Source organism: Strigops habroptila, chromosome 8 (assembly GCF_004027225.2).
Source record: "Strigops habroptila isolate Jane chromosome 8, bStrHab1.2.pri, whole genome shotgun sequence".
Classification (NCBI taxonomy): domain Eukaryota; kingdom Metazoa; phylum Chordata; class Aves; order Psittaciformes; family Psittacidae; genus Strigops; species Strigops habroptila.
In genome coordinates this window covers 7,143,997-7,154,494 of record NC_044284.2, presented here as the reverse complement: position 1 = coordinate 7,154,494, position 10,498 = coordinate 7,143,997, and the positions used below count along the sequence as shown (strand labels likewise).

The window sequence follows — 10,498 nt, the reverse complement described above, 5'->3', positions numbered from 1 at the left end:
CCTCATTTTGCACTGGTGTTTCCTCTTTCAGGTGTGTCTGTCTGCTTTACATCCACAGAATCGTATTCTCTCCTGGAATGCATGGGCTTAAAATCAGGTTAATCCTTCCACCCCAAATTCCCCTTCCAAGGAGGTGAACAGCTACCTGCCTCACTCACTCACTTAGGGTTTCAAGCATGCCTCTGGGATGCAGGAACTGAGAGTCAGCTGGGCTTTAGGTTTGGTTGCTGCAATCCCTACCCAGCTCAAAACCAAGCTAAGGGTAATCTTAAGGTAATCATTTGCACAGCCTAGCTTAAGGAATCACATTGTCACAGGATGCCTTCATTATCAAAGGGGGCTCTTTTCTCAGTGCTATTCTGACCCTCCATTCAAAATACCATTATTTAATAAAGACTGTCTGCGATGTCCTATTGGAAGTGTACTTTGAGATATTAACTCATGAAGTGAGTAAACATAAACAAAGCTTGACAAAGGATGCATCCCAGTTACAGGCTGACTGACCAGGCCAGCTTTGTAGACTCAAATTCACATTTGTGATGTGCAAAGTAAATATTTACTTAAATACCCTATTTTTCATAGTACATGCATGTATTAAGAAGTAGGAAGAAAGTCTTACCACGTATTTTCCTATTTCAGGTCTCAGAACATCATACAACATCTACACAACAGGACAATGAATGTGTCCAACAACTGCGGTATCACAAGTCTAGAACTTTGTCACCATGTCCGCCTCATTGAATCTGCTCTGTATAACTTCATTTTCTTTTTTGGAGCACTATTTGATGCCCTTGCCCTCTAGGTGTTCTTCTGCAAGGTAAAGAAGTGGACGGAAACAAGGGTGTATGTAAACACCTTAGTCTTTGCAGACTGCTCTGTCATCTGCACCTTGCCTTTCATGGCTTATTTGCTCTGGAATAAGTCAACCCAAGACGAACTCTGCCAGTTTATAGAGACAACGTATTTCATCAACATGTTAGTGAGTATCTGTGTAATTTCATTTATCTCCATCGATCAAGATAAAACATAAAACACCCCTTGAAGGCCAGAACCTTCAGGTCTCCATCAAAGGTAGCCCTTCTCCGTGGGCTTCTCTGGGTCTCTGTGATAATTGATGCCACTGTACAGATTTGGCAGAGCCAAACCACCCTGTGCTTTCAGAAGGATACCACCGTGCCTGCTGCTCTGAGCCTGCTTTCCAGGTTCTTTGTTTTTAATCTTCCATTAGCAATCTTGACTTTTTGTTCCACAGAAGTGATCAGGAGCCTTAAGAGATGCCTGAACACAAATTCACCAGAGGAGAAATCAGTCCAGAAAGCTGTTCACATGATTTATCCTAACCTGATTGTATTTCTAATATGTTTTCTGCCAGCCTTTCTGCCAGCCAGGATAGCGTTGGAGCTACCTGTTTCATGCTCCAGGTTATGAACAACATCTCCATGACAAGGAGTATTGCCACATCTAACTGCTGCTTGGATAGTGTCTGCTACTACTTTGTGACCAGGGAGTTCCATGAAGCCCTTCTAATGCCCAAAACCAGCAGTGAAAAAACAGATCAAGTCCATTCCTTGCAGACACATACTTGCTAAAGGAAAGGGAGGCGGGGGGGGGGGGGACGGGAGGCAAGAGGCATGAAAAACAGCAAACCCAAAAAAAACCCCACAACATCTCTGTAACATCAAGAGAAGGCACTTGATCAGAATGAAGTGTTATTGGGATAACTGTTGCTCATTCTCTCTGGAGAGATCATAGAATCATAGAATAGTTTGGTTGGAAAGGACCTTCAAAGCTCATCTAGTTCCACCACCTTGTAATGAGCAGGGACATCTTAAACTAGATCAGGTTGCCCAGAACCACATCCAGCCTGGCCTTGAATGCCTCTGGGGATGGCACACGATCTTTGTTAGGTTTAGCATTACTAAGTTAATCGCAATTTATGCCCTATGCTTCTATTAATTTCACAGAGCTGTGTAAAAGTGTGTATGTAATTGTTGGTCATTAACATGTCTCCATTCCACCCTCCAGAGCTTCCTTGTTACTCTTACGGGAAGACAGGTGACCCATGTATTTCTCCCTGTCTTAGTTCATTTTGCAGCTAAAGTCTATTGATCCTTGTCAACACATACAAAAGAATATATCATGTTTAACCTCATTGTGTATTTCAGGTTGTTTGCATTGTTAAAGTAATCCAGTTTATTTCTTTCATATTCCTTTGAAAGGAATATGAAGGGGGGAGGGTTCAAGCAGTAAGAGCATATAATTAAGTACATGGCCCTACAAAACACCCTAGACTCTGGTAACTGCCCTTCCTCTTCAAGTCAGTGCATCAGATAGATGTGAAGGATGAAAGCAAGACTTATGCAATGCCATAAAGGCACAAAGTCCAGGAGAAATAAGGGCTGAGCCCTGGCACAGACGCCTCCCCAGGGGGCTGCTCCTCCCACCCCTGAGGAAGCCCTTTTAACTCTGTCTACACCTTTGCCACGCATGCATATGACCTGCATCTGCCTTTTAAGGAGCCCATGGCTGCTGCTCAATCTGCTGTTGTCACCTTTGGAACTGTGAGTTCAGGAGACATGAATTAATGGGACAAATCCTGAGGAAGCTAGAACCTGGCTCCCATAGATAGGACTGCAACTGCTGCAGACGACAGACAGCAAAACCCATCAAAGTGACTGTAAAGTCCCACTGGAGCATGCTCTTAAACAAGTTTCTAAAGGTCTTGACAGTGCGCTCACCGCCTCACCAGTATCTCTGACCAGTCACTGTCATTACCAGCTTCAGCTTTGCAGTGACGCTGATGAGCAGTGTTAGACACCCGACTGCTCTGCAGAGGATAAGCCAGCCCATAGTGTCTGCCACCTTTCTTGTAAAGACACTGAAGAGACACTGCTGGGACCTCCCACCCCGAGCTCACTATCACGGGGTGCACAAGCACTGACGTCTCCCCTCAGAAAGGCTGTTGGCCCCCCCGGTGCACACACTGTAACCACACCGGAGGCTGCTCAGCCTGCTGTGCTCCCTGGGGGACCTTTTGCTACCAGAAAGGCAATTTACCACCATTACGGGTTGTATTTCAGAAATGATTTGTTTTCCCACTACTGAAAACATTAAATTTTAATTGCTGGGGTTTGCGTGACATGCGGGGGGGGGGCGCAGTCTGTGTGGATAAGGATGATGGTAAAGCATCGAGCTGATGCGAGTAGAACAACAGAGGGCACCAGAGACACGACTGTCCCAAAAGGTAGGTGATAAATGAAACCCTTTTGGGGAACAGCAGTTCATTGCTGTGTTTCAGCTGCCGACAGCAGGCTCTGAAGCGGCTGTGTCCTGCATGGAGTAGCATACCACACTGGTACCCGCGGCCCTGGCACATCCTCTCCCCTGCCACAACGCCTGCATCTACACTGCAACCTTTCTGAGGATTAGACCACCCTGACAGCCCCACAAGCAGCAGGTAATGTCTTTTACTTCTTCCCACACCAGCGCATTCTCTGCTCAATACATACTTTGGGGTGTGCTTTCTCACCTCTTAACTGAAGCGCTAGCTTGCTTGTTAACATACATGCATGAGCCAAGATCATTGAAAACAAACCTCTTGTATGAAGACAGGCTAAGAGAATCCGCCTGGAGAAGAGAAGGCTCTGGGGAGACCTTAGAGCAGCTTTCCAGTGCCTACAACAAATCTGGAGAGGGACTTTTTACAAAGGCCTGTAGTGACAGGACAAGGGGGAATGGCTTTAACCTGACAGAAGGGAGATTGAGATTAGACATCGGGAAGAAGTTCTTCCCTGTGAGGGTGCTGAGGCGCTGGCACAGGGTGCCCAGAGAAGCTGTGGCTGCCCCATCCCTGGCAGTGTTCAAGGTCAGCTTGGACACAGGGGCTTGGAGCAACCTGCTCTAATGGAAGGTATCCCTGCCTGTGGCAGGGGGTTGGAATTGGAAGAGCTTTAAGGTCCCTTCCAAACCAAACCATTCTATGTCTCTCCTCACCTCCACACGGATGCTTTGGTGTCCTCCTGCTTGGCAGCCACCTGTGTCTTCAAGGGGGTCTTCATCCCTCTCTTGGGTTTCACACCAGTTCCTCTGCTGTGCGCATGCAGATACCCAGCTCCAGGCATGCTGCAGAACACTGGGAACCACTGCCGGCTCTGTGCTTAGCTGCTCCTTGGGGCAGTGCTATGCATGCAGAGGGTGGCTTCTTCACTGTGGGATGACCACAGTAGGCTGGCAGGGAACGGCTGCAAGGTAGGTGGTACTACAATGCAGCCAAGGACCTGTGAGGCTGAAAACCCAAGAGAGCCAGGACACTGCTGTATATTAGTTCCTAAATAAATTCCACCCTAAAAATGACTGTATCCCTGTGGTTCAGTAATGACGTACCAGTTCTGGTGCTAGGGCAAGTGCTGTGCTTTCCTCCGTGGTTGCCAGACCCATCTCCCAGTCTCAGACGCTAAAACCAGTTCAGTTAGTTTATGCAATTGGGCATTTTCACTGCAGTTTAAATGTTGGTGCTTACGAGCTGCTGACTTATAAGGCAATGTATTCGTAAGAGATTGTAGGAATCTGGGTGTTTTCTTTTCCTGCCTCGATGTAAACACTTCTTGTATGAGCTGCAGACTAAGTCTGGCTCGTCTTTTACAGCTTCCTTGCTGGTAGAAGTTGCCCTGAGTATTTAAAGGAATACCAGAAAATAGTCTAAGTTTTTGGTTTTGTGTTTTCTGCTTTAGCAACATTTTGGCTTCCTATCTTTGAAGTTTGAGATTAGACATGCGCTTATACTCCCTTCTCTCTTTGCAGACCTAAGGCAAGATCTGCTAGGGCTGGTGGTCCTTAATGCCAAGCAATTCATCCCCAGCATCCCGCAGAGAGAGGAGTGGGTTCATGATGGCATGAACGTGATCCAGCTTGTGCCCAGGCAGCCAAGGCAGCCAACAGCATCCTGGCTTGTATCAGCAACAGCGTGGCAGCAGGGCCAGGGCAGTGATCATCCACCTGTGCTGGGCACTGGTGAGGCCACATCTCGAATCCTGTGTTCAGTTCTGGGCCCCTCACTGCAAGAGACATTTTGGGTGCTGGAGCGGGGCCAGAGAAGGGCAACAGAGCTGATGCGGGGCCTGGAGCACAAGTGTGATGAGGAATGGCTGAGGGACCTGGGGGGGTTTAGTCTGGAGAAGAGAAGGCTCAGGGTGGACCTTACCGCTCTCTACAAGTAGCTGAAAGGAGGATGGAGCCAGGAGGGGTCTGGTTTCTGCTCCCGAGTGCCAGGACAAGAAGAAATGGCCTCAAGCTGCACCAGGGGAGGTTTAGACTGGAGATTAGGAACAATTTCTTCCCCAAAGGGTGCTCAGGCATTGGAACAGGCTGCCCAGGGCAGTGGTGGAGTCACTGTTCCTGGAAGTGTCCAAAAACTGTGTAGATGAGGCCCTCAGTGACATGGTTTAGTGGTGGCCTTGGCAGTGCTGGGGAATGGTTGGACCTGATTATCTTAAAGGTCTTTTCCAGCCTAGCTGATTTTCTGATTCTATGCTTGGACACAGCCTGCTCACAGCAGACACACTCCCACCAGCCTGCAGCAGCAGTCCCACCACCCCAGGACTAAAGCCACCTGAGCTACCCCCACATCTGGAAGGACTCAAGTCTGTGGAGTTTCGCAGGCCTGGCAGCACCCAGAGCAGAGGGTGGCTTCAGCAGCAAAGCAAGGGTCTTGGAGACAAAGGGGGAATGCTGCCCAGCTCTGCTTCAGGCTGCCTTAAAGCCAGTGGCTCTCAGATAACCACAGCAGCAGCAAAGATAAGGGACCACAAAAAACTACCGTTCTGCTTTGCAGACCCAGCCCAGACAACCTGTCCCCAAGCTCGGTCTCATGCCTGCTCCCTTTTCTTGCAGAGACAACCCAACATGGAGAACTGCACTGATGATGACAACGTGCAGAACAGCATTGCACTCTTTCAACTTATAGTCTACATCCCAGTGCTCTCTTTGGGGATCCCACTGAACGTGATTGCCTTCTGGGTCTTCTGCTGCAAACTCAAGAGATGGACTGAGACCAGGGTATACATGATCAACCTCATAGTTGCAGACAGTTTCCTGCTCTTTGCCCTGCCTTTCTTGATATATTTTACCAAGTATGAGCATCCCACAGACAATCTGTGTTTCACCGTACAGAAGATCTACTTTACAAACATGCCTATGAGCATCCTGATCATCACCCTGATTGCGATTGATCGATACATTGCAATCAAGTTCCCTCTAAAAGCAAAGATTCTTCGATCCCCACTGAAATCAGCTTCTATCTGTGGAGTTCTTTGGATAGTGCTAATGATTTACTCCTACTTGCGTCCACAATTTCAAAACAAAAAGGAAGAATTCTGCTTTCGGAAACAATCCACTCAACCTAGTTATGCATTGTTAGTGTCCGTTATCTTCGGCTATTTTATTCCCTTAGTGATTGTGACTTTTTGCTCAGTACAAGTCATCAAATGTCTCAAGAAGAAGATGGACACTAGCCCTCATGAGAAAAAATTAATCCAGAAAGCAATCCGCATTATTTCTGTGAATCTGTGTGTGTTCACTGTATGTTTTTCACCCTTCTACATTGCCCTGCTCTCGCGGTTTGCAGTGGATGTTGCTGGAGCTTTTTCTCTGCTCTCGAAAGTTAGAGCCTGTGTTCACATCTGTGCATGCTTAGCAAATTCTAACTGCTGTTTGGATGCATTTTGCTATTACTTTGCAGCTAAGGAATTTCAAGAATTTCCATCTCTGTTCCCCACTTGTATATCAAGGAGGTTCAAGATGAACCAAAGCCAAGAATCCCAGCCACCCACAGATCAAGTTATGACATAAACAAGGTGTAGCACACTATAGGTGTTAAGAGCCACCAGTGCTGCTGAAGTTTTGAGGCAGAGGGAATGGGACCATCTACAGTATTTGCAACCATTGTAGGTATAAGCATACCTGCAAAAAGGGACAATTCCCTCCAAGGGGTCTGATATTAACTTGAATTTTGTCCTCCTGTCCTCAGTGACTTGACTCCAGCTTTGACCATAGTCTTAGATCATTGTATCGCAGCTTCAAGAGGGAGAGCCATGTGGGATGGAGAATAGATGATAAGGCCATTGTTTCCACCCTGCACTTATTTGTACCTAACATGCAACTAAACATAGGAAACTGAGCACTCATACAGCAATACACAAATCCACTTCTGGTACTGTTATATATATGGTCACTTAAAACCAAGAAAAACCCCATGCGCTACAATGCCAAACCTAATACATCTGTGCTGCTCACATCAAACCATACACTGGTAGTTTCCTGCCAGCCTATATAATTTCAAAGCTTGCAGCTATCACCAGGACACAGCTATTGCTGTGCATGGAGTAAAGACAGTGGCCTGAGACTATTGCGCCATTCTTGCCATATAACACTTGTATCAGCTTGTGGCAACACCCTGGCATTTGAGACACTAAAATCATTGTGGGTATAAATAGAGCCGTTACTGCATGGAAAAACTGAGCCCCGCAAAGCATTGTAGACCCCAGAAAAGAGCTTTAGCATTGTGCCTATCAGGTATAAATCTGTGAAGATCTGATCGTGCCCAAGTGACTACTGTAAGCCCTGGTGACAGGTTTGTTGGATCAACTCTTCAGTAAGCGTCCTGTCTGGCGAGACGTGATCGCATCTGCTCAAGTTGTCACAGCCTCACACTGCAAGAGTGTTGATGCCCAGAAAACAGCAGTGAGCAACATGAAGCAGATGCAGTCCTAATCCGTCCCTTACAATCCATGAACGGTTTTCAGAGGAGGTTTGGTGAGAGTGAGGTGTCTAAGGCCTTTCTGCATAGATACGGCAGACCCACAGCTGAGGGCTTCTTGGCATTGCCCTGTGTGATGAAGCATTGCTTCGGATTTGGTGCTTTTTCTCTTTCAGCTGCTTGGACAGTGCACGGTGGGGGTTCAACAGCTTTCCTTCACTTCATTTTGAGACCTTTAATTCTGGAGAGGTCCCTGCCCATGGCAGGAGGGTTGGAAATAGGTGATCTTTAAGATCCCTTCCAACCCAAACCATTCTATGGTTATACGGAGAGCCTTAAGATTTCCTAGCTGAATCCCGGACCACGCACCATTTTAGATGTCCGGCTTTCCAACTACAAATCTCCTCTATACCTATGATTGCTGACTATGAACCACATATCCTCCCACCCCACAGGAAAGTGACAACAGAGCAGCTCAAAACAGTTAAACCACAAACAGAAATCTTCGGGCACTAGAAGGAAGTGACCCATAAAGTCAGCATGGGAAACATAGAGTTTTTGAAATGCGTGTGATAGTTGTATCTCATTTGGCTTCATGGTCCTTGACTCTGATGTCTTCTGACTTGTAAGTACCTAAAATATTCCTCCAGGGAATGCAGATCTATATTCTGCTCATTTAAACCTCTAGACAAATAACTCTCCTGGTGACAACTTACAAATAGTTTCCCTAAAAGTGTCCTGTTGCCTTCTAGTGTCTGCAGACCATATGCTGAAATCACTGTCTAGACACTGGCCAAACAACGTATGAAACTACTATTCCCATCACAAAAAGCACTCCCCATCCAAACATTAGATCTAACTGCTTTGTGTCAATACTTTGGCAGAGGTTCCAGATGGAAGCTCAGCATAAAAATGGATGAAACCATTCAGGTCATTCAGTTGATGATTTATGTCCCAATTTTCTTCTGTGATATATTATTTAATGCTCTGGAATTATTGGTCTTTCACTGCAAGCAGAGTGCATGTGACCAACTTAATCACAGCACAGACTGCTTGGGCCTCATTCTGCTTTTTAAAGTCTCTTTTCAAAGACAGCAAAAGATACCAGAGACGAATTGTGCCTGATCTTAAAAATCATCCATTCTTTAAGGAGATGCATGAGTGTTGTCACCTTTGTAGCTCTCAGCAAATACACTGCACTGCTATTAGCTATCTTTGGAAACCAAGAGGCTTAGGGTCCCTGTTAGCCCATTCTCCTTTATGGCGTGCTGTCAATGTTCATGACAGGTATCACTTACCTGTCCAGGCAAGAGGTGTTCAGCAAGGAAGACATTTTCTGTTTCCAGAAAGAGTGCAGAGGGCTTTCAAAAACACTCTTTGCTGTAGAATCCTCCTCTGGGCTTTTGCATCATATTGGTTATAATGAATGCCTGTTCCAAACAGATTATTATGAAAATGTTAATTATTTTGAAACAAGGTGAAGGCTGATCCATATCAACCTGTTATCCTACTGTTAACTCAGAAAGCAAATAACTTACTTGTTTTGCAAACACAGTCATGTTCATGTTTTCTGCCTGTTAATATGGGGCACCTTGTCCAAATTACAACAGGCTCCAATGAGGTCATCTACTCTGAAATACAAAACAGTAATGCTTTCGTGCCTGTGACTTCATGGATAGTCCTCATAAGATAGCAAATAATAGCTGCTGTTGCGATACCATTTGCTACTGCTTTATAACCAAAGAATTTCAGAGCACTTTCTTCTTCCCCAAGCCTAGAGTTTTCAAATCAAGGAAGGATCACAGACAAGGCACTCTATTAAATAAACTAAACAGCTTCCATGGTTTCACCCCAGCCAGCAGCTAAGCACCACATAGCTGCCTGCTTACTCCCTGTCGGTGCCAAAACCAGCACAACTGTGCTAAAGAACTTATAGTTGGCATTCCTATACATAGACAAGCTTGCTGCATATAGAGCTGTATGAAGTGAATGTTTTTTCTTGTAGGAAGCAAACGGAGGCCTCCCACTGTTCACGTTCTAAATTCAAAAAATTAAGCATTTCTTTTTCTTATTGTAAAGTAGAAATTTGTTGACTTCACAATCCCAGTCATCATGAAGTAGTATTTTTTGTTGTTTGCACTGACTGCTATGAAAACAAAAAAGAAACATTCTTTAGCAAGTGATAATAAAGCTATCTCATAGTAATATATCTATAAATAAATATTCATTTATTATCATTATCCATCAGAGTCCTCTATTATTAATGCTCAACTTAGACTGGAGATTGTGAGAAGCGACTTAACTACCATGATCTAAGATCTGCCTTACAACACAATACTTACAGCGTAACCCAAAGATGAGCAAGGAACTTCCTGATTACCTGAAGATGTAGATACTACCTGGGACAAAAATTATTATCTGCTCTACATGTCAAGTTATAATGATGTTAATGATGGGTTTCTGACATCTTTCTTCAGTCAGAGTAAAACCTCAGCTCAATGAGCGCTCCCAGTAAATGGAACAGCACCTGGGCTGCAACAAACCAGCAGCCATCATACTGTACTGGAATAGCAAATCATGAGGACAGCAACACTGTTATCCACAAATTTTTCCAATTTCCTTGCACAAGAGCCTGGCTAACAATAGTAGAGAGCAGCTGCCACAGTCCATCAGCAGCTTCAACAAGCAGGGCTGGACCACTGCATTCTATAATGTTTCAGCAAGATGTAATCTCTCTGTCCCATA

General features: G+C 45.4%; 1 protein-coding gene and 1 pseudogene across 1 annotated transcript; both read left to right on the top strand.

Annotated features, from left to right (window-relative positions):
- Nucleotides 1-631: 631 nt before the first annotated feature.
- On the top strand, nt 632-1,589 carry LOC115611662 (annotated as a pseudogene).
- A 4,191-nt stretch (nt 1,590-5,780) lies between these two features.
- LOC115611636 (G-protein coupled receptor 35-like) lies at nt 5,781-10,022 on the top strand. The gene has a single exon (XM_030494872.1). It carries the CDS (start codon nt 5,902-5,904, stop codon nt 6,844-6,846), a length of 945 nt encoding a protein of 314 aa, XP_030350732.1. The 5' UTR covers nt 5,781-5,901; the 3' UTR covers nt 6,847-10,022.
- Nucleotides 10,023-10,498: the final 476 nt, after the last annotated feature.